The following is a 23978-nucleotide window of genomic DNA, read 5'->3' on the forward strand; positions in this document are numbered from 1 at the left end:
CAGCCACCAGCCACCAGCCTGTTTTGGTTCACAGTCAGCGTGGTTAGTGCCTGACCTCAGACCCCTCTTTGAACCACTGCCCCCTAAAGCCAGTTAGGGTCAGTGTACTGGATTCGATAGTGTTCCCCCAAATTCACATCTTTCCCAGAACTTCAGAATGTGACCTTTGGAAATAGGATCTTTGCAGATGTAATTCATGAAGATTAAGTCAGAGTGGAATTGGGTGGGCCCTAGATCCAGCCTGACTGGTGTCCTTGTGAGAAGACACACAGAGAGAGGCATGCACAGAGGAAAGAAAGCCATGTGAAGAAAGAGGCAGAGACTGCCAATACAACTACAAGTCAAAGAGCACCAAAGATTTCTGGTAACTACCAGAGCTAGGAGAGAGAAACATATTCCTCCGTCAAGAATTCAGAGGGAGAATAGCCCTGCTGACGCTTTAATTTTGGAACTGATACAGTCAAAGCCCTCACATGAACCCCCAAGAGTGGCTCTGAGGCTTGTGGGGGAACAAGTTAGTTCAAGTCAGTTAACCACATTCAAAATGACTTCCTTTCTGGGGTTAAATGATCCGGCTTGATGCAAATATATTGATGGGAAGGGATTATGTCTTTCTTATCTTTACATCCAGGAGTCAAAAATCATTAGCAAACAAACCCAGACCTGCCACCAGCTTCCTTGCCCCAGGAAGTCTTCTTTTCTCTAGGTCAACTGGGCGATGTGGGTGCAGGCAGTCTCTAGTGAGTTCTGACCTTTGGTCTCCTCCCAGCTTTGTCACTCCTTTAACAAACACATAATATGCACATAATATCTAAGCACATATGTGCTATTGAAATTCTCCATTTGCTGAGAAGCCTATGACATTAATTAAACAAGGAGGCCATCGGATTGATGTGGCTTTATGCCAAGGCTGCTGTTAAGAAACAAAATTCAACTGAGTAAATTTAAAGATCAAATTGACTTTATTCAACGACTCATGAACTAAGCAGCATTCCATCTAGCAAATAGAAAGGAGCTCCAAAGAGCCGTACAAAATGAAAGGCGTTTATAGGCAGACAGGGAGTGAGACAAAGAAAGATTGTTTCTGGCAACTTCACCTTCCTTTGGGGGAAGGGCAGGGGCCTATGTTGTAGATGACTTCACTAGTGCTGACCAGGTTACTCCAGACTGGAGTTAAAACTTTCATTCCTGGAAGAGGCTGAAACTGCAGTTAAGTTAGGTATTAAGTCTTGGTTTGCTGACGTGGGGCTTGGCATATGTGACTCTATTTGGGGCCCGTTGTCTCTCTTCTTTCTTCCTTCCTTCCTTCCTTCCTTCCTTCCTTCCTTCCTTCCTTCCTTCCTCTCCCTCTCTCTCTCTGTTTTTCTCTTTCTCTCTTTCTTTCTCTCTCTTTCTCTCATTCTTTTTTTCCTCTCTCCATACAACGTGACCCTCGAACTGAGGATCCTGAGATCAAGAGTTGCACGCTACACAACTGAGCCAGCCAGGTGCACCTCTTTTTCTTTAACACTGCTTACAGAAGCAAACGAGAACCCAAGACTGTAAATGCTTCAAGGTTATGAAACCAAAATGCTAAGAATGGCCATTTACAAACAGCTTTAACTAACAGCCAACTAGGCATTAAACTATAGGCAACCAATTTCCTGTCTTTATTTTCTCGCTTTCTTTGTTGAGGTCTTTCCCCTGGCTCCTCTCCACTTCAATTTGGTACTGCTGGATTTGAATTGATTTTTGCTCAAATAAACCCTTAACATTTTTAATATGCCTCAGTTTATCTTTCAACAAGCCCGAACCCACAGTTCAGGCCATACCAGCTAACTAACTCAGGGCTGTCTCCTCTGCTCACATTTATCCTTCCTTAGGAGTACCTTTGTCTCTTCTCAACATCCTCATCTGGCTGTATAGTCACTTGGGTATTCAACAGATTGAGTGCCTCCTCTGTGCTAGAGGCTGATGAAACAGACAGCTTGGCCCTGCCCTCGTGGAGACACACACTAAACAACCCAAGTGTGGTGGGAAGAAGCAGGATGGAGAAAGAACCATGTCTTAGGGGGAGGTGGCAGGGAAGGCCTCTCGAAGCCCATTGTAGACTGAGTAATAAGGGACCAGAAAAAAGGGACAGCTGTGGGAGATGCAGGGCCAGAGCCTCACAAGAAGAGGGCACTATAGAGCCCGCAGATGGGGCTGGAGCTTGGTCGGGGAGGGTAGAGGAGGAAGGGTCAGGCCAACGCCAGATCCTGCAGGGCTCCAGAGAAATTCATTTGGATTTCAGCCTAAGTGGAAACAGGAAGCTACTGGAAGATCTTGGGGTTTTTTTGTGTGTTTTTGTTTTTGTTTTTTTTATATAATGGTTTTATTGAGGTATAATTTACATACCATAAAATTTAACTGTTTTAAAGTGTACGTGTCAATGATTTTCAGTAGATGTTGCAGAGATAGCATATCTTAGTCCAATTTTAGGACGTTTTCATCACCCCCAAAAGTTCTGTTGTGTGGTTCCACTTGTTTTCAGTGTCTGGAAAAGGCGAATCTGGAAGGACAGAAAGCAGATTAGTGGTTGCCTGTAGTTGTGGCTGGGAGCAGGGAGTGACTGCAAATAGCATGAGAGGGTTTGAAGCTAGACGCTGAATGAATGGGGGTTGGGGATTGGACCTCTTCCTCTGTCCTCCGTCCACATGCTGCCCGTGAGTTTATCCACTTTTTTCAGCTTTTGAGCACACATTTCCCGAAGATGCCTCTTCTGTTGCTGCTTATTTTTTTTCATGCATTCAGCAGTCTCTGACTGAGAGCTCTAAGCTCTGGCAGGACATGGAATATAGCAAGTATCTTGTGTTTCTTTCATCCAGAGCATGAACAATGCTTATGCATTACTGTCAGCTTATCGACTGAAGGAAAGAATACCATGTCTAAGCAGTGCACCCCGTCTTTCCCACCACAAGTGCAATCTGATTGATTATAACTGTTTCTTTTCTTTTTTTTTTCCAAGTTTTATTTTTAAGTACTCTCTGCAACTAACATGGAGCTCAAACTCAAAACCCCGAGATCAAGAGTTGCATGCTCCGCAAAGGAAACAATCAGCAAAACTAAAAGGCAACCGACAGAATGGGAGAAGATATTTGCAAATGACATATCACATAAAGGGTTAGTATCCAAAATCTATAAAGAACTTATCAAAAGCAACACCCAAAAAACAAATAATCCAGTGAAGAAATGTGCATAAGACATGAATAGACACTTCTCCAAAGACATCCAGATGGCCAACCAACACATGAAAAAATGCTCCACATCACTCATCATCAGGGAAATATAAATCAAAACCACAATGAGATACCACCTCACACCTGTCAGAATGGCTAACATTAACAACTCAGGCAACAACAGATGTTGGCGAGGATGCGGAGAAAGAGGATCTCTTTTGCACTGCTGGTGGGAATGCAAGCTGGTGCAGCCACTCTGGAAAACAGTGTGGAGGTTCCTCAAAAAACTAAAAATAGAACTACCCTACGACTCAGCAATTGCACTATTAGGTAGTTATCCAAGGAATACAGGTGTGCTGTATCGAAGGGACACATGCACCCCAATGTTTACAGCAGCACTATCAACAATAGCCAAAGTATGGAAAGAGCCCAAATGCCCACTGATGGATAAATGGATAAAGAAGATGTGGTATATGTATACAATGGAGTATTAATCAGCAATCAAAAAGAATGAAATCTTGCCATTTGCAACCATGTGGATGGAACTGGAGGCTATTATGCTAAGTGAAATTAGTCAGAGAAAGACAAATATATGACTTCACTCATATGAGGACTTTAAAAGTCAAAACAAATGAACATAAGGAAAGGGAAACAAAAATAATATCAAAACAGGGATGGGGACAATACACCAGAGACTCATAAATATAGAGAACAAACAGAGGGTTACTGGAGGGGCTGAGGGAGGGGGGTTGGGCTAAATGGGTAAGGGGCATTAAGGAATCTACTCCTGAAATTGTTGCTGCACTATATGCAAACTAATTTGGATGTAAATTAAAAAAAAAAAAAAAGAGTTGCATGTTCCTACTGAGCCAAACAGGCGCCCCCGATTTCTTAATGTCTCTCCCACCTTGACTGTCATCTCTCAGGACAGAGACTATGTCTGCTTTTCACTGCTTTCCCCTGGCACTTGGCACAGTCCTTGGAGCAAAGTAGGTATTTCATGGATATTTCTTAAATAAATGATGGGAACAGGGTCCTTGTTTGTTCTCAGCTGCATCTCCCTTGTCCAGAGGACAGCTTAGCACACAGTAGGTTCTCAGCTACTATTTATTGAATGAATGGATGTGGTATTTCACTGGGAATGACGTCATTTGCCAGTAAACCCCAGAGGTGGAGGTGGTGTGGATCCTGGGTTTTCTGAGAAAACTCACTCACTGCTAATAGTCACTGAGCTCATTTAAGTCTCAGGCAGCGTGTGAGGGGCCAACCTGCACCATTTTATCAGATCTCCTCCTGAGTCCTAAAGGTGGGTGTTATTATGATACCCATTTTACGGAAAAGGAAATGGAGGCACGGAGACGGCAAGCTATTGACCCACGGTCACACAGCTGTAAGCAGAGGGGGCAGATGGTTCTGAAGCTTGAGCTCACAACTTTTCCTGTACGTATTTACATATTAAAGGGAAAAGCTTAAAAAACACAATGATTTATTAACCAGAATTAGTCTTTTATAGTGAAATTGTTTATCTTGAACAGGGGGCCTATATGGAACACACTTTTGACAGGAATATTGCTGGAGCACCTAAAGTCACAGTGGATGAGTGTGAGCACTGAGGAAGGTATAGGGGAGCAAATCTTGCCACCCCAAGATATGCCTCTTTGGCGCACTGATTATTTTCAGCTGGTTATTTTTAAGAAACTGCAGACATGAGGGGCGCCTGGGTGGCGCAGTCGGTTAAGCGTCCGACTTCAGCCAGGTCACGATCTCGCGGTCCGTGAGTTCGAGCCCCGCGTCAGGCTCTGGGCTGATGGCTCAGAGCCTGGAGCCTGTTTCCGATTCTGTGTCTCCCTCTCTCTCTGCCCCTCCCCCGTTCGTGCTCTGTCTCTCTCTGTCCCAAAAATAAATAAACGTTAAAAAAAAATTTAAAAAAAAAGAACCTTCAGACATGAGAGATGCTCTGAAAACTGAGAATTTACCCTTTTGTAAGAGATATTCATACATATAAGGGAAACACCCTTTTGTAGGGATGTCTCTCTCTGTCACAAGCAGAAAGAGGGGGATGGATAAATAAATCTCCAGAAACTGTTATCAATAGAGACAGCATGGACTTAAATCTACTCTTGTTTCCTGTGCTTTCCCCGGGAGCCTCTCATAAATGAGAGGCTCATCCCCAACACCTTCTTTTGTCTTTAGCTGGAGATGGTATTTAAAGTGATACCTTAGATCATTGTGGGGAGTGGGTCTCTCTCACGTATACAGGCAGTATGCATGTTATTGAACTTTTTTTTTCTTCTATTAATGTCAACTTAATTTCTAGACCAGCCGAAAGAATCTTGCAGGGTAGAGGAGCATGTGATGGAAGAGACATTACTTATGCCTCTGGATGTACACGGTCAAGGCCACCACCCTAGATGTGCCCCTTATCTAACTGTAGATATCCCTTGATATCATACAGGTCCAGGCCTTGGAGACCCCACTGTTCTCAGCCTTGGTGAGCATCAGTGTCCCTTAGGAGCTTGTCAGAGAGGCACGTTCCCAGGCCCCCTCCCGGTGGCTGAATGAGAATCTCTAGAGGCAGGGTGGGGAATCTGCATGTTTAACAAGGCTCCCCAGCGGGTTCTGATGCCAGCTGCACAGGCCACACATTGAGAAACTCCTCTGGGAAGGCAGTGTCCTGGTACTGGATAGAACGACAGTGTTCAGAATATGGGAGGGGCACCTGGGTGACTCAGTCGCTTGACTGTCCGACTCTCAGTTTCGGCTCATGTCATAATCTCACGATTTGTGGGTTCGAGCCCTGTGTTGGGCTCTGAGCTGGCAGCGCGGAGCCTGCTTGGGATTCTCCCTCTCCCCCCACCTCTGCCCCTTCCCTTCTTGTGTGCTCTCTCTCAAAATAAATAAACATGAAAAAAAACAAAGAATGGGAAATGAAGGCCCACCTCCACATCATGTTACGTGCTCATGTAATTTATCTTCAATAAGAAGCTGAGGTCTGGGGTGCGGGAGTGATAAAGAGATTCATCCTTTGGTGTTTTTACCTCTTCTTGGTGCCCTGCAGCAACCGTGATGCAAGGAAGTCACAATTCAGAGGGGTTCATCTTGCAAATTTTTCTTCCTATGTCCCCATTCTGCATTAAGATTCTCTTTTCCTGAAAGTGACTTAGAGACCCAGATGTCTGCTAGAGTCCTCCTCCTTTCCCCCCCCTCCCCGCCCCCAGCCCCCCTGCCCTAGTTTGGTAATTTAAACCTTCTAAACGTGTATCAGCGTCAGGCCCCAGTGACTAATCCACCCCCAATTCAGGAAGGATGGGGGTGGGGCATAATCCCCTCCTAATCCGGTTGTGTGCCCCCCACCTCTCTCTAGCCTGTGTGCCTGTCTTGGTAAACTTTGGTTTGTGGGATAGTGTGGGAGAAATCCTTGAAGCATATGGAGTGCCAGGTGGGTATTAAATTCTGCCCCTTGGTTCCCCAAGAAAGCTAGCAACTCGAAAGCAAATCAAACTTGTCAGTGAAATCCAGGACCGTTTCGGCATGCCTGACAATTTAAGAGCACTTTCAGGAAAGCATCCAGGGGCACAAGCAAAGAGGATTAGACAGAGGAGACTAACTCCCAAGAAAAAGATTTAGAAGAACCACTGCCCCCACCAGGTTATTCAGCTGAGCACAGAAGGAGCCTGGGTGTTTTAATTCAGGTTCTCAAATACAACTAAATAATCACATCAGGACAATCAGTAGCTACTTTTCACTTTGAGGCAAAACAAGATGATGGACTTAAAGACACTTCCAGCCCAAGGACAGGGTTTTTAGCTGATTTTTCTACCCCAGAGTCTCATTTTGACATGCGTCTGCACGTAGCCTGAAATCTGCAGCATCGACAGCACCACCTGGACCCGTGGTAATGTTCCAAAGGCCTTTCCTTGAATACTAGATTAGTGTCAGAGCTTCAGCAGATTGTCTGGCAGCTGTACTTCAACAAAATAAATAAATTAATTGAAAACAAAAAGGAATTCTAGCTGACATGTTTAGATATACTCACAATGAAGCAGAACACGAAGGAAGAAGTACAAGCAGGGAACACTCCCCTGGCACTTATTATGTTACAGGAATTGTTCTTAGGACACTAAGAACATGATTCTCACAGCACTGCAAGTAATCCGGAGGTAGGTGCTGTAATGATCCCAACTGTCCTGATGAGGAAACAGAGTCACAGAGCTGCTAAATGACTTCGCCCAAGGACACGGAGCTACTTGGTGGGGCAGCTGGGATGTGGACTCAAGGCAGCCTGGACACAGAACCTCATCCTTAACCATTATGTCACACTGCCTTCTGTAAAATGACAAGGCTGTGACAGGCTGTGACATGATAGCGTAGAGTTCCTTGCATGGGTACAAAGAGTTTATGTGTTGCTTTTCGTGGTCAGATCTCAAGTTCGGTCATGACTCCAACTGTCAGGTTCGGAGACCCTCATTTCTCCCACTGGGAAAGACACAACAGTTGACATCTGCATAAATTGCCTTTAAGGCTCAAGTTTATGGGTCTCCTTGGAATTTGTGTTGAAACAGAAGCTGTCCACACGGCTGAGAAACAACACTCAACTCCCCACTCGACGGCACTCTGAATTTATTTCTCTGCTTCTACGCCTGGATCCATCCCAGCCTCACCTTCCCTGGCCCTGCTCCGTGCGGAGAAGCTGGGTTGCTTGGCTAGTCTGCGTCTTCAGCTACCTCCTGGTCAAGGTATGACCCAGGCACCCAGGATTTAAGGGAGGAAGGACTAAAGGCATCTGTCTTATCTTCCAGGGGCAGGAGTGGAATCATTTGTCTCAGTGGCCGCTGGGTCGTGCCAGTGTGGACTGCCACAGCTCTCCATTTGCTGGGGGTATTCTGCCAGGACGTAGAGGAAGCCACCCAGGGCTGCGACAGCCATGGCTGTGTTGTGGGAGGAGCAGCCATCTGGGGAGAGAAAGTCCTCTTTGTGAGTACTGTGTGGTGGCCACAGTTCCGTTATGAGTGCTTTTCAGATACTTTCTCAGCCAGCCAGATCCCCTTTGCTGGCTGGCCACCCATCCCCCAGCTGCTATGAGTGCTGGTCACTAATGGCTCCCTTCTCCAGAGAAATGACTTCAGCCAGTTGGAGCCTCCTCACTGGGGACATCATGCCTCCTTCCAATGGCTCAGTTAGTTATACAGGACACAAAAGCCTAGCCCTCCATCTCAGGGGGGTGACTCAGGTCTGATTCCCACTCCAGAGCCTCCTTCCCCTGGGATCTGACCAGGAGCCACATCGTTGTCCAGCTCCTTCCCACCTTCCCTTGCTCTCAGGCCCTGCATGAGACCTTCTAGGACAGCCCCCCATGCCTGTTTTGCATATAGGGAAACTGAGGCTCAGGTAGCACAGCCGAGCTCCCCAGCTCTGGCGACTCCACAGCTCATTTCTTGACCCTGACAGCCTCCTGCATTGCTGCCTCAGTCTTGCCCATTCCCAGGTGACCCCGAGCACCTGCCTGAGACAAAAACTCCTTAAATGTTACTTAGTTCTCTGAACTCAAAGTGGGATGCCCGCCTTTCACTCCTGAGCAGGAGAAGGAGCCAGGACTTTCCTCTCCCCTCAGAGTCTTGGAGAAGGGACAGACCCCAGCCAGGTCCTTTGGCGGGGGAGGGAGAATGCAGGTTTCAAGGAGCCTAATTACCAACTCTAGCAGTCCACATTAACATATGCCAAGTTCCGTGGGGAGTGCTTTGCACAGTGAACTGATATTAACCCCCAACAGCTCTATGAAGGAGGCACTGCTAGGTCCCTATTTTACAGATTAAGAAACTGGGGCTCAGAGAGGTTGAGTGACTGCCACAGTGAGGAAGGAGCAGAAGCAGATTCAAACCCTGACAGCGTCATTTCAAACCCTGTACTCTAAATCTCCATGCCAGCTGCCCCCCTGCTCCACAGGTGTGCAGCAGAAGGAAGGAGAAAACACCACTCCCACCTGGGCAGCTTCCTAGACTGCTGTCAACCTGCAGGGGCCCAGGAAGGACCTCGGCCTTCAGAAATTCTGCAGCTTCCTCTCCAGCCCTCAGGACGGTCCTGGGGTTCAGCTGTGTGCCTCTAGGGAGCAGCCAGCTCTCCAGGGTGTGCACAGCATACCCCCTACCACCTGGTCATAGGTAGCCCCAGCCCCCTGTGTCAGGCAGGCCTAGTCTGGGCAGGGGCCTCTGGAATCTCCAGAGAACTTCTCTCCTTTCCCCAGCCCAGCCTTTGGTGACAGCTACAAAACAACCCATTGGAGTTATGCTTCCCTCTCTTGTTTACCTGCAGGCAGATGATGCGGCTGCAGGGGAGCTCATGGGGAGGCATTTAGTTATTGGGATCATTCACCAACATATGCTGGGCATCTACTCTGTGAGCTGGCTGTTCCACCTCCTTCTGCGTCTGTCTTGCAGTTATTTATTTTTTCTGAATAAAAAAATGGGCGTGCCTGAGTGGCTCAGTTGGTTAAACGTCTGACTCTTGGTTTCGGCTCAGGTCATGATCTCACAGTTCTTGAGTTCGAGCCCTGCGTCAGGCTCTGCACTGACAGTGTGGAGCCTGCTTCGGATTCTCTCTCTCCATCTCTCTCTCTGCCCCTCCCCAGCTTGTGCACACACACTGTCTCAAAATAAATAAATATTTTAAAACATGAAATCAAGTTTTCTCTTCCTTCTTTCTCTCTCCCTCCTTCTCTTTTCCCCTCCCTTCCTCCCATATTAAACCTTTTCTTTCTTCCCTTCTCAATACAATTATATCTTATTCTCATTTTCTCTACACTGGTGGACTGACCAAATAATTTATTATCTCAATCAGGACACTTTGGGGAGGAAAGGGGGCACTATTTATAATGGCTCCAGGAAGAGATGGAAGCTGGGGACATCTGGACATGTGGTCACTGGGATTATACTGGTCACTTGCCGGCTGGCTCGAGGATTCCCTCCTGTCCTTTCTTGCTTCAAACCACAGTGCACTGACCCTTCCAAACTACATTTCCCAGGATACTTCGCTCATCATCTGGTCAGGTTTGAGCAACAACATCCACAGGCTGAAAGAGTGGAGAAGCCGGGGTATTTCCTCCCCATCTCTGCCTCCTCCATGTCCAGCCCCTGCAGGCTCTGCTAACCCCACTTTGCTCCACAGTCTCTCCAGCTCTGCCTCGAGGGAGGGTAGTGGCTTACTGCAATGATTTATCTCTGGGTTTTCTCACTTTTCTGTGTTCAACTCTTGCAACACCTCTGAGAAGAGTTCCCTATATTAAATTCCCTCTGCCTCAAGTTCCTGGTGCAGGTTCTGTTTTCCCAACGTGACCTTGTCTGAGAAGGGTTATCTCTGTGATTTTCAGTAACACACTGAAAATTCCTTCATGCTCCTTTCACTGGAGACAAGACCTCTGGATTTCCACTTCCTACCCTGCCCTCTACCCCCCAGACCTGGCCCTTCAGGGATGCCAGGGGACTTTTCCACTGAGGTCAACCTGTGTGCACTCTTTCCAGGGTGTCCTGGTTTCACACCCAGAAGGTCCCTGGGTATTTTCATTACCTGTAAATTGTTTTTCTCGCCTCTTCACTCTTCTTAAAATGTGCTGTTGGTGTTGAATGGCTGTCAATAATTCTTCATCTTCAGCAGCTGGGAGAAGGGTGAAACGTGACCTTCTCATGATGGATTTTCACACATTACTCACCAAACCTCCTCCCCCTCACAACACCTCAAACAACTCAGATCCTCTCCTGAATCTGGAGGTTCTTCCAGAAGGTTCCTTGAGCACCCGTCTGCAGATCCTTACCCACTGTCTAAATTTGTCATCTACTGATGTTTCTCCAGTCATGGTCCCCCAACCACCTACATCAGAATGGCTGGAGGATCTTGTTAAAAATGCATGTTCCACAGGCCTACCTTGTACCTGCTGTTTTAAAAGCAGACCATCTTTATTTCAGAAGCTTTGCCTTGGGGCGGCTGGGTGGCTCAGTCGGTTGAGCTTCTGACTCTTGATTTCGGCTCAGGTCATGACCTTACGGTTGGGTTCATGAGATTGAGCCCCGAATCAGGCTCTGTGCTGATGGTGTGGATCCTGCTTGGTATTCACTCTCCCTCTCTCTCTGCCCCGCCCCCACTCATGTGTGTGTGTTTTCTTTCTTTCTCTCTCTCTTTCTCAAAAATAAATAAATAAACATTAAAAACCAACCAACCAACCCTTTGCCTCCTTGCAAAACATCCCAGGCTTCTGTATTTATTCGGAACCTCCTCTGTACCATGCACAGGACAGGAGGTTTCCTATGTTTTAAGTCTACTCCTCACAGCTCAGGAAGGAGATTATTATAGTTATTTATTTACAGATGAAGAAATCAAGGCTCAGAGAGGTGAAGGGACTTACTCCCAAGAGGATCAGCTGCTCAGGGTCACACGGCTGGAAAGGGGCTGCATCTCTTGTCTCCCTATCTCTGCTTCTGTGTCACCCTCTCCCAGACATCTCCCCTGACCACTCCTGCCCAAAGAACTGTCTTCCATAGTCTTTTCTTTCTCAGCCTGTTGTCTCCTTCACAGCCCTTATCAGAACTCACCATTATTTCACTTATTGGTTAATTTAGGTAGTTTCTGCCTCTTTTCTTCAGACCCTAGTTTCCCCTGGAGCCTAGAACAGTGTCTGGCACAGAGCAGGTGCTCAGGGAATACTCATTGAAGGAATGGATTTGTTAATGTAGGTCACGGGGCCAACATCTTCCAATAAGACTGTCTCCCCTCCTGCAGAGTTTTGGCTTTTTAAAAGGTCTGACCCCATTTCCGTGTATGTGTGAGTGTTCATGTGTGTGTTTGCACGCACATACATGTTGAAAATCTCTCTCTGAGCCCTTAACACCACCGCATCACCTCTCCTCACTTGGGCTAGAAATCCAGCCCCCAACCACCCGCCTGCTCCCAGTCAGGGTACAAGTGCAGCTCACCAGGCCTCCCAAAGCATCCTTCCTCTGGCTTCTGCCAGTTGAGAATGGCCTCCAGCCACCAGAGCTTGTAGAAGTCTGAGAAGCCACTGATTCCACAGAACATGACTGGAAGCAAAGACAGAGGACCTCCTACAGGCCTGTCCCCCAAGCCCACCTGCTTCCACTGCTCAAAGCTGCACAGCGCCACCTGCCTCCTCCCGCCAAGGTGAAGAAGCGCCAGGAAGTGGGCGCTCAATGCAGTGGCTGGAAGAAGGCAGCTCCCAGGCTAGGTCCTGCCTCCCATTTAGACCCTTCATTACAGTCACTCAAGAGTTGGGGTCAGTAGAGGGATCTAGACACCCAAGCTAAGGAGCAGCCACCCAGAGACCCCTTTTCTGCCTCATCTCCGAGGCTTCAACGTCTGTTTGCCCATCAGCTACTCAGTCCAGAACTCCATCACTGAGTCAGCCTTTGGGGGCAGGAAGCAGTCACATAGTGACAGATAAAATGTGGGATGACAAGTTAAATTTGAGTGTCCAATAAATACAATTACAATTTTTAAAGTATATGTATAGCCCATGAAACGTTTGGGATATACTCATACTAAATACATAAAAATGTATTTAGTTTATCTGAAGTTTGAATTTACCCTGTATTTTTATTTGCTATATCTGGCAGCTCGTGTGTGTGTGTGTGTGTGTGTGTGTGTGTGTCCTGTGAATCAGGGACACCCAACTGCTTTGTCCCTAGAGTGCAACGCCAGGGCTCACTGTTCTCCATGAAGATGTCCCGGGTTGGGTACGCATATCCGATAGCCTCAGCTCTCTGGTTCAGGTCCATCATGTTGGCACAAAAGAGGTTCATGTAGTGCTGGCTGTGGCGGAACAGCCCCTCCGTGCATCCCTTCTGGGGAGACAAACACCCGGAAATAAGGAAGTCAGTGGCATGGGTGACAGACTGGCACTGTTACAGAAGACTTGCAATTCTGAGATGGTCTGGCAGGTGGTTGCCTTTGGGGAAGCTCTTTCCCCTTTTCCCAGAATTTCTTCCCCATCTACACACCCCACCTGCTGGGGGCTCTGTCACTGGGGGATCAGAAAGAGCTGGGTTTGAATCCAGGCTCTGCCACTCAGGAGCTGTGTGACCTTGGCTGGCTAAGTTAACCTTTCTGAGCCTCGAGGGTCTACACAGGGAAAGGGCAATGCTGCTGGGAGCCACACCAAAGGCACTCACATGGATGGGTGCTTCCATAGTTAGGAAGGCCCTGACACAAGCCCAACACTGAAGGACACACTATAGCAGTAGCTGCTGTCACATTCAGATTGCAGGCTAACCCAGCTGGCAGCTTCAGGGCTGCTCAAACTGTGAGCCATGGACTGGTCTCAGGGACAGGTTAGGAGATGAGAAGAGACTTTAGAAACTTCTGTAGCAATGTGTCAGGGTGGCTTTCTATCCGTCCAACCTAATAATTTAAAATAATTTAATTTTAAATAATTTTAAATTTAAAATTTTTTAATTTAATTTTAAATTTAATTTTAATTTTAAATAATTTAATAAAAATAATTGATATTATATTTAAAAAATAATTTTCCTTGTAATCTGATTTTTTTTTGTATTTACAGAAATACTGGACTGTGACAGCCTGCATATAAATAACATTTTTTTAAAAACCTGACAAACAAAAATATTAAGTCCCTTTTCAGCTAAGGATTTCTGGTCATGGAATAACATCTTTCAATAGAGATAATGAGGCTTACTTTTCTATATAAGGAAATATATATGTTTAAAAATTATTATCATTATTGGGGTGACTGGGTGGCTCAGTTGCTCAAGAGTCTGACTCTTGATTTTGGTTCGAGTCATGTTCTCATGATTTGTGAGACTGAGCTCCGCATCAGGCTCTGCACTGACAGCTTGGGATTCTCTCTCCCTCTCTCTCTGCCCCTCCCTCATGCTTGTTTCTCTCTCTCAACAATAAATAAATAAACATTTAAGAAATTATTATCATTATTTAGCAAAGTTTGAGCTCCTGGGCTTGGAAGAGCATGGCAGGCTGCAGAGGTGGGGGTGGGGCTGGCTTGTCTTGGTTTTGTTTTCTGGAAGCTGCTATGGACCAAATATTCTAAATCCTTTTCAATTTGTTATTGTTTACTAAATTCTTTCTGCTGCTTCTCTTTTATTCTTTCTCTCTCTCTTTTTTTTTTTTTTTTGGATGCCTATGATCCAATTCAGCATGCAAAGCTATCTAACAGAATCCCTTTACTAAATCGTTTACAGAATTGTTTACTAAATTCTTTCTGCTGCTTCTCTTTTATTCTTTCTCTTTTTTTTTCTGGATGCCTATGATCCAGTTCAGCATGCAAAGCTATCTGTCCAACAGAATCCCTTCCCCCCCTCCAGTTTGGTTCAATGTTATAGTGGGCAGATGGTAAGCTACTCTTTTTTTTTTTTTAATATTTATTTATTTTGGGAGTGAGAGAGAGAGTGAGAGCATGAGCGGGGAATGGGCAGAGAGAGAGGGAGACAGAGAATCCCTAGCAGGCTCCGTGCTGTCAACGCAGAGCCTGATGTAGGGCTCGAATTCATGAACTGTGAGATCATGACCTGAGCCAAAACTGAGAGTCAGATGCTTACCCAGCTGAGCCATGCACACGCCCCTATGGCAGGCTACTTTTACTACTCCTTCCCAATGCCCAAAGCACAAGTCCAAAAACCTGCTTATTTTCCTGGTAGGTACCATATAAAACCATGCTGCCAAAGGCCCTCTTTACCTTTCTTCTTTTAAAAACATTTTTTAAAGTTTGTTTATTTAGTTTGAGAGAGAGAGAATGAGAGAGAGAGAGAGAAAACACAAGTGCGGGAGGGTCAGAGAGAAGGAGAGATAATCCCAAGCAGGACCTGCAGCGTCAATGCAGAGCCCGATGCAGGGATTGAACTCACGAACTTCATGAACGGTGAGATCATGACCCAAGCCGAGATCAAGAGTCAGACACCTAACCGACTGCGCCACCCAGGTCCCCCAGCCCCTCTTTACCTTTTTTTCCCCCTCTGAGTGTGTGGCTAGCCCACATGGGCACTCACCAATCTGGCTGAGAGGAAAAAGAGCAGCTGGTGAGACAGGCAATAGCCTGAGCAGCCGGACTTGGTCATGAGGGTCCTGCAGAAGTCTGAGAGCCTGCAGGGCTGGCCACCGTCGGTCCTGGGGGAAAAGTGGTTCAGGCCCTAGAGAAAGGGTGTCCTAAAGGAAGCCTGGGGACATGGAGACTTCCCTGGTCCCTATTCCCCCACTAGCTATTAGAACCCCGGTAGTTTCCAGGCACCCAGCTGTGCACAAGGGGTTGCTGGATAAAGCACAGGTGTACTGTGACTTGATTTGCTAAATCAGTATCCCAGCACAGGGGAGGTGACACTGGAGTTACCCTGGGTTGGAGGAGCTCCAGGAGGCTGCAACTTCCTATTGCACCTTGGAACCCCCAAGTACAACCTTTCCACCCTGCCCTAAACAGCAGATCCCTGAACCTCAGGCTGATTCAGGGCTTGCTCCAAGCTCACGAGCCCATTGCACAGCCAGATAAAATGGTAAGTTAACTGGGATCCAGTCCTGCTTTCGGAGACCTACAGCCCAGTGAGAGGGGCAGAACCATAAAACAAATGTAAATTGCACCTATGGCTACCAGTGGTCCTAAGAGAGCCAGCCCACCATGGGAGGTCAGCTTGTAGTGAGGTCAGGGAAGGTTCTGGAGGAAGGATGCTGGGGGTGGCCCTAAAGTATGAGCAGAGTTACTTAGGCATGGGGGAGGGGTGGGGCAGGGTGGGAGAGGCCCACAGAGGCCAGATGGGCACAGGCGCGGGTTTAGAAGTGGGACAGAGTAGGCACTGTCTGTCTGACAGTGAGAGTCTGACATGAGCCCCAGGGGCTGGACTAGAGAAACATGGAGACCTGGAAGGGCAGTAGGACTTGGGGCTTTGTTCTGAGAACAATAGGAAGCATCACACAGCAGGCAGGAGGTTCAAATGTGGTTTTTGAAAGGATTGCTCTGATATGGGAGACGGGTGGGGTGTGAAGTGGGGTGGGGTGCATGTTTGGACCAGGCGTGAAGTATTGAGTGGACAGTGGGGGCCAGCTCAGATGCCATGGGGGGTGGGAGAGGTTGGTGTCTGGGGTGGGGGGTGGCTGTACCTGGTTTCACACAGACCCTTGGGGACTGGGAGAGTGCATGGAATGAGAGGACAAGCAAAGAGCAAGTACTTTTGGGTTTTTTGGAAGCAGGGCAAGTACGGGAGGCCTACCCTGTTCCCAGCAGCTGCACCAGACACGAGTCACTGCTTTCCTCTGAGAAGGAGTCCTGAGTCTCAAATGTGGGGTAGACCATGGAGGCATCTGTGCAGGTCCAGGCACGCGGAAGCTTCCAAAACCCAGGCTGGATGGTTGATTGGAACTCTGGCAGAGAGGTGGGGGTGGGGGAAAACACCCAGAGGCAGTGGGCCATCCCCTACCTTACTGCCCCCAGGTTCCTGTAACTCCAAGCCAAGCAACTAGGTGTCCCACCCCCGTTACCCCTGACCACACACAAGTGCCTGCTTAGGGCTTTGAACCTTGTCTGCTGGTTGCACATTGTGTTTGAAACACTCAGGAAACGCTTTTTTTTTTTAATCTATAGGAATAGTGTTGGGACAGGCTTTGACCAAATCTACTGCATCCCCTGGAAGTTTGAGACACATGAAAAGGGTTAGTTGACTCCTTTGGTTTGGTTAGAAAGTGGAGCTCTTACAAAAAGATGCCCAGCTTAGGGCTTCTTTAGGATGACACAGGTTAGGATAGTCCCAAGGGCCAGGCCTGGGAGAGGGTGGGGAACCTGGATGTTGGAGGTAGAGAGGGCTGGGTATGGTCACATGCAACAGGACTTTGAGAAGGAAGGGAGGACTGGCCAATTATCCCCCACTCACTCCCACCTCTGACTGGGAGCTGGGAGCCTGGGAGGCAGGACTGGACAAGTATGAGGGGCTGCCCCCCTCCACCACCCCCAGCAATTATTCACTCCAGGTTTATAGGGTGGGTCAGAGACTCTTAGCATTATAAGGCACAAGAGAGATACTAGCAAGAGGCTAATATTGGCAGCACAAAGGGCTGAATTAACTTTGAGGTATCCCACTCTCTGGGACAGACCAGACCCTCCCCTCCGGTCTAGGATGAAGGCTCCCAAGCCTGGGGGGAGCTAAACAAATGAGGGGGGACATGTTCCCTACTCTCAGCCCTCACTGCGCCACTCCCTGTGTGGGTGGGAGAGGTCATCTCAACCCAGTCAAGGATGCCCAAACATTCCTCAGGGTCAGCCTGCGGTGTGCTTCGCCCACAGGACCCAATTGGTTACAGGTTGTCCCAGACCATCCCTTACACTGGGAGGAGCACCCCCAGCTGCTGTGTTCTTGAAGAAATGAGATCCCCACCCCCCACCCCTGCTATTACCTCTTAGGTACTTAGGGTCACTCAGGTCGAGGTAGAAAATGGATCTGTGAAGGAGAGGTGCTAGTTTTTCCACCAGCTTCCCCACACTCAGGCTCAGCGGCTGCAGCTGGGGGTCCCGAGCCCATTTTTCCTGAACACCTTTTAGCTGCACTGGAAAGGAAAAGAGATCATTCATTCCATCATTTGGCGAATCATTTGGACAGGAAAAATTATCCTAAGCTATAATGCTTACTGAGCCTCTCTGCCTCCTCCAGCTCCTGAGGAGAAGGAATTCACTGAGCTTATTGGAAATTAGACCTTGTGGGGCTCAGCTGGGTGATGGTGGTGGGGACACTAGAGTGCTGGAAATTGGCAGCCAAGAGCTTGATTTCTGGAGGTGAGCCTTCATTCAGATCCTGACTCTGATACTTTCTTGTTGGGTGACCAGAGAAAGATATTTAATTTCTCTCCATTTTACATTCTTCATCTATAAAATGGGGGTAATGATGGCCCTTACTTCTTGGGAGTGGGGAGTTGTAAGGATTAAATGAACTAATGCATAGAGAGGACTTACCATTGTCCATAGTACAGAGTAAGCACTCAATAAAGTTTAGATATAAGTATCAATTAATCATTTAAGGCTTGCTGTCCAGGAGAAAAAAAAATGAGGGAGGGATTCAGATGCAGTGTGGAGAGCTGCTGTATACAGTTGAATAGGTTGTACACTGCACAAGAACTGCACACAATCCTATCATGGGTTTGTGTATGTATTAAGCCAAGTTTCCAGCAGATGGCAGGCAAATGACTTGAGGAAGGAGACGTCTTTTTCTAATTTTCACAAAGGTGCCTTATGGATTACTAGTGGCCCTACAGGGGTCGGAGAAAATGGTGGTGGGGGGAAGGTAAGAGGTGGTCAAGAGAGGAGATGGGAGGGAGAGCCTCAGCACAGGGCTGAGAGGGTAAGAGGTGGCCTGAATTGTTCTCTGCTCCAGGAAGAGAGCTTTGATGGGGAGGTTGGGCGAGGTCTCGGAGGGTGCTAAGCAAACCTTTCGGGGTGATGGGCTCTGTAGCACTCTTCTCCAGGCTCGGCTGTTTCCCTGCCCTTGAACCTAGGCCATCTGCTCCTGAAGCCTTGTTCCAGATTGCTTGGCTCTACAGCAGAAGGAGGGTACTGTGCTGGCACCCAGAAGGGTAGCCAAGGCATCAATGAGATGAACCCAACCTGGCCTTATGGTGGTGCTGGGTCCTGAGTCGTGTTTCTATCTCTCCTATTCCTCCCTGCCTGTGTGGCTGCTGCTGCCACCTTCTGGATCACCCTCTTGGTGGGTGGAGGTAGTTGGAGGGACCCTTTTCTCTTTGAAGGTCAATGTCCACCTGTCTACCTCTGAGAAGAAGGATTCAGAAAACCAATGGATATCCCATTACTATTGGGCCCCCCAGAATGTGAAATCCTTCTCGCTCTCCCAGGAGGCTGAGAACGAAGGTAGGACCCTCACAGTGAGTTCTGTGGCAGCCAGTGGTTTTCATGCCCTTTCAAGCCCTTCCTGCATTGTATGGGCTGACCCCTGAAACCAATAAGAAATTGGGGAAATGGTGTGTGACCTCCAAGGCTTGGTTGTGAAGACATTGAGGCTTCTGTATTGCTCTCTGTGAGGCCACTTGTTCTCAGGGAAGCCGGCTGCCATGTTGTGAGGGCACCCAAGCAGCCCTATGGGAAGGTCCACGTGGTGAGGAACTGAGACCTCCAGCCACCTGCCAGCACTAACTTGCCAAGCCTGGGAGTGAACAGGGGTGTTTCCTCCTGTCCCACTCAAGCCTTCAGATGATCACAGCCCTGGCTGACATCTTGACTCCAACTTCATGTGAGACCTGAGCCAGAACCACCCAAACTGTTTGCAGATTCCTGACAGAAATGGTGACATGGTAACTGTTATGTTGTTTTATGCAGTTAAGTTCGGGGATAATTTGTTAGGCATCAGTAGGTTACTGTAAAAGGAAAGGGCAAAGTTGTGGAGAGGAGAGAAAGGAGGAGGGGGTGGCCCTGGTCTGAGGCTGTTGTGTGGTGTTGGTGCGGGCCATCACCTCCCTCCTTCCCATCCACCTCTACCCTGTAATGGTTCAGAGAATGGGAGCTCAGTCAGAGCAGGGTTCTAAGCCTGCCTCCTACACTTATTCACTATGTGACCTTACTTGCTATGTGAACTTGGACATTCTCTTTCTCTCTCTTTTGAGAGAGAGCAAGTGAGCATGGGAGAGGGGGAGAGAGGGAGAGGGGGAGAGAGAGAGAGAGAGAAAGTGAGAGAGAGAGAGAGAGAGAGAGAGAGAGAGAGAGAGAGAGAGAGAGAATCCTAAGCAGGCACCATGGCCAGTGCAGAGCCCAACGTGGGGCTTGATCCATGACCCTGACATCATGCCCTGAGCCAAAATCAAGAGTTAGATGCTCAACCAACTGAGCCACCCAAGGACCCCTTCTCTAAAGTCTGTCCCCTCATTGGTAAAAAGAGGATAATCATAATGAACTTACTTCAAGGGTTATGTGGGGTCAGTGAATTACCCCATGCAAACATTTACATTATGCCAGGGCTTGGGGGGTACTTAGTGAACCTTATCTTTTATTATCTCACGGACCCCAGAAAGCACTCCATCAAGGGAATCACCTGTCCCTCCCTTCTCTCTTCATAAGGAACTGACAGACCCATGGGACTATTATTGACAAAGGTCTGTTGCCTTGTTTCAGGAATGTTTATTCAACCACTGCTCAGAGGGAGCCCAGTGCTGTGTTTCACCAACAGGGTGGTCAGGAAAGTCAGTGTGTGCCCACCCTGCCCTCAAGGGCTGTTAGAGCAGTTAGATTTGAATACTAGACCCCCTGCTTATCAGCTGTGAGGAATAAGGAGTCTACTGAACCTCTCTGTGCCTCAGAGTCCCCACGGGCTGAAAGAACAAAACAAAGCACTGCCAGCTCTGGGCATTTGGGGATTACAGCGGGTACCCAGGTAACATCCAAGGCATGTTTGCTGGGCCACATGCTATGGCTTTGTGGGTTCCTTCCTTTATTAAAAAAATAGATTGGCGGCACCTGAGTGCTCAATCGATTGAATGTCGGACTTCAGCTCAGGTCATGGTCTTGTGGTTCGTGAGTTCAAGCCCCACATTGGGCTCTCTGCTGTCAGTGCAGAGCCTGGAGCCCACTTTGGCTCCTCTGTCCCCTTCGCTCTCTGCCCCACCCCTCCTCATGCTCTCTAAAAAATAAACATTAAAAAAGATTTAAAAAATAGATTAAATGTTATCTCTTACGGGGCACCTGGCTGACTCAGTCGGTTAAGCGTCCAACTTTGTCTCGGGTCATGATCTCATTGTTCATGAGTTCAAGCTCTGCATCAGGCTCTGTGCTGACAGCTCAGAGCCTGGAGCCTGCTTCAGATTCTGTGTCTCCCATTCTCTCTGCCCCTCCCCTACTCGCACTCTGTCTCTGTCTCTCTCTCTCAAAAATAAATAAAACATTAAAAAAAAAGGTTATGTCTTGCAACTGCATTAGTATAAAGACAGATGTATTTATGTTATATACTACAGCATTCTTTTTGACCTAAAAGTTCATTTTTATTCCCTCTGACTAAAAGAGAAACGAAAACATTTTCCTGGATCCCTGAAAGTATTCTGTGCCTAATGCGGTAGCCAGCTCTGTGGTTTATTACTATAATTCATTTCTAGAGGTGTTACAGGGTGTGCCTGGGATTAAATGGAGACCCTGGTCCTAGCCTGAGAGGATCTTGGATCTTAGGGGTCTCCAGGATGCCACATGGGGGGTCAAGGGTGTGGGGAGGACACTGGGGCGCCAGGCATGGAAGCAGACCTGTCTGGGAGCCCCTCCTTCCACTGGGACCTGGAGGCTGGGTGGGTGGTGGGTGGCAAGTTGCACTGGCCACCCAGAGGAGGGTGGTGTGAAAGGGGGGCCAGCCAGAGCCCCAGGCTGATTCCAAGTCAGCTCTGTCACTTAGGTCAAGGTGGCCTTCTTAGAGGGGCTTCCTGCAACTCGAAGTGAGTGTGGAGTGGCTCCTTGCTTGCATTGGCCTGTCACCAGCTCCCTCCACAAGGATCTTACATCCCTGAAAGCTGAACAAACACTTGGCATTTTTGGGGAGGCTTCAGATGGCTTTGGCTAGAAGTAGGGGGAGTGGAGTTGGAACCTGATCTTGAGAGTTCCTGGCTTTGTTCACAGGCACCCTCCCATACATGCCTCTTGAAAGGGCACCCTCCCTCTGCCCACCTGGTTCATGGTGTATCAGGAGAGGGGTTGTCACATGAATCATTTCCTCCTGGGAAAACAATAAGTTCCCAATCTTTTCTCATGTGGCCTCTGAATCCTTCTTGCTTCCAAAATAATTGAGTAGAGCAGGGCCCCAAGACACCTAAAAGGAGCAAGCTGCCCAGCCCTTCTTTCCTTATAGTTAGAGCAGGATACTTCAGTGGCCAGGAAGTGGTCAGGTCCCAGAGGTACAGAGCAGAGAGGTGACAGGCTGGTATTCCAGGGGTCAGTCTAGGATAACAAGAGTGCACCTACCTTCCAGCACCCGGAACCCCACCACGCCATCCAGGTTGATTTCAGGCAGCCTCTTCTCCAGGAAGGAAATGGCTCTCTCCAGCGCGGAGAGGATGAGGCCTGTGATGGTGGCTTTGCCTTCTGGGGTTTCCGGCGGTGCCAGCGAGGAGGGTCGCAGCGGTGGTGACGCTGACAGCAGCAAGAGCAGGAGCAGGAGCCCTGGGCTGGACATGGCTGGCCCTCTGCCTGAGTCTGGTGCAGTGCTTCAGCCGTGGGGTGGCCCGCCCCCACGTACCCTCCTCCAGCCCCTTCCTCCTTGCCCCTCCCCTGCAACGCTGCAGACGAGTGGCAGGCCCGGCTGACCCAGCAGGCTGGGCTGGCCTGGCAGAGGTGTCTGGGAGGGGCAGCTGCAGGGGTCTGATTGCCAGGGGGTGGGGGATGGGGCAGTGGGGAGCAGGCCAGCCCTGGAATGGAGCCAGCTAGAGCTGTAACTTCCCACCCTTTCCTTCTCAGTCCTGATTCCCCAGGCTTGTGGTCTACATTTTGGATCCCCCAATTGAACTTACACTCTAGATATCAAAAAGCACTGAAACGCAAAGGATTTTTTTTTTTTTAGTGTTTATTTTATTTGTGAAAGTGAGAGACAGCGTGGGGGGGTGGGGAGGGGCAGAGAGAGGGAGGGAGACAGAATCTGAAGCAGGCTCCAGGCTCCGAGCTGTCAGCAGTCAGCACAGAGCCTGACACGGGGCTCAAACGCACAAATACGGAGATCATGACCTGAGCTGAAGTTGGATGCTCAACCGACTCAGCCACCCAGGTACCCCACTTTTTTTCTTTTTTAAAATAAGTTTGGAATAAGCTTGTTTGACTGCACATCTGCCCAGAAGAGACAGAAGCCTCCCTAGGGCAGTGCCTGCCTGCCTGGCCACTAGAAACAGAATATGAGCTGCAAAGACAGAGCACATGGGTACTGAAAAAATTTCCTAGATGATCACATTTAAAGAAAAATAGAGGGGGTGCCTGGGTGGTTCAGTCGGTAAAGCATCAGACTTCAGCTCACATCATGATCTCCTGGTTTGTGAGTTCAAGCTCCGTGTCGGGCTCTGTGCTGACTGCTGACAGCTTGGAGCCTGGAGCCTGCTTCAGATTCTGTCTCCCTCCCTCTCTCTCTGCCCCTCCCATGCTCATGCTCTGTCTATCTCTGTCTGTCAATAATAAATAAACGTTAAAAAATTAAAAAAAAAGAGAGAATGTGTACCTGGGTGGCTCAGCCAGCTGAGTGTCAGACTCTTGGTTTTGGCTCAGGTCATGGTTCATGAGTTTGAGCCCCACGTCAGGCTCTGCATTGACAGCGTGGAGCCTGCTTGGGATTCTCTGTCTCCCTCTCTCTCTCTGCCCCGCCCTCATGTTCTCGCTCTCAAGATTATTAAATAAACTTAAAAAAAAAAAAAGGTAAAGAAAAGCAGGTGAAATGAATTTTAATGATCTATTTAATTTGAGCCAATGGATCCAAAACATCATTTCAACTTATAATCAATATAAACATGATCAACCTTGTAACATTTTTAAAAATATCAGTTTTCTCAAATTAAGTCTTTGAAATCTGGCATTTTATACTCGAGGCACATTTCAACTCAGGCTAGCTTCATTTCAAGAGCCAAGCAATCACATGTGGCTTCTGTATTGGACAGTGAAGACCCTCAGCCCTTATTAGCTCATTCAGTGTGAAAGCACATCTGTTTTCCTGTGGGAATTTTAATGTTCATTTACTAGGTGCTATCCTGAACCTTGCTGGATGGTTACGTGATGTGCACCGTAATAATGTTAAAGTCCAAAAAATTCTGAAGTTAGAAACA

General features: G+C 48.1%; 1 protein-coding gene across 4 annotated transcripts; it reads right to left on the minus strand.

Moving 5' to 3' along the window:
- Nucleotides 1-943: 943 nt before the first annotated feature.
- Nucleotides 944-22451, minus strand: CE3H16orf89 (chromosome E3 C16orf89 homolog). Of its 4 annotated transcripts, XM_053213255.1 has the most exons (10): nucleotides 22144-22448; nucleotides 17604-17753; nucleotides 16427-16577; nucleotides 15218-15335; nucleotides 12907-13042; nucleotides 12158-12262; nucleotides 10758-10844; nucleotides 7234-8149; nucleotides 6137-6249; nucleotides 944-2530 (listed from the first exon to the last, which is right to left on the minus strand). In XM_053213255.1, the coding sequence occupies exons 1-8, from the start codon at nucleotides 22352-22354 to the stop codon at nucleotides 7986-7988; spliced, it is 1122 nt and encodes a 373-aa protein (XP_053069230.1). In that variant the 5' UTR covers nucleotides 22355-22448; the 3' UTR covers nucleotides 944-2530; nucleotides 6137-6249; nucleotides 7234-7985. The 4 variants fall into 4 exon arrangements, with proteins under 4 accessions (XP_053069230.1, XP_014932056.1, XP_053069231.1 ...); XM_015076570.3 differs by lacking the exons at nucleotides 6137-6249; nucleotides 7234-8149 and having other exon boundaries at nucleotides 22144-22451; XM_053213256.1 differs by lacking the exons at nucleotides 944-2530; nucleotides 6137-6249; nucleotides 7234-8149 and adding an exon at nucleotides 8161-9644 and having other exon boundaries at nucleotides 22144-22451.
- Nucleotides 22452-23978: the final 1527 nt, after the last annotated feature.

This window comes from Acinonyx jubatus, chromosome E3 (assembly GCF_027475565.1).
Source record: "Acinonyx jubatus isolate Ajub_Pintada_27869175 chromosome E3, VMU_Ajub_asm_v1.0, whole genome shotgun sequence".
Classification (NCBI taxonomy): domain Eukaryota; kingdom Metazoa; phylum Chordata; class Mammalia; order Carnivora; family Felidae; genus Acinonyx; species Acinonyx jubatus.

Bases quoted from the DNA above. Each gene is read 5' to 3' on its own strand.
- CE3H16orf89 (XM_053213255.1), bottom strand. From the start codon at position 22,354: ATGTCCAGCCCAGGGCTCCTGCTCCTGCTCTTGCTGCTGTCAGCGTCA. The intron at 10,845-12,157 runs GTGAGCTGCACT...CCCTTCTCCCAG, and splicing joins AGGATGCTTTGGGAGGCCTG to CTGCTGAAGATGAAGAATTA. The intron at 8,150-10,757 runs GTAATGAAAATA...TTCTCTCCCCAG, and splicing joins GCGAGAAAAACAATTTACAG to ATGGCTGCTCCTCCCACAAC.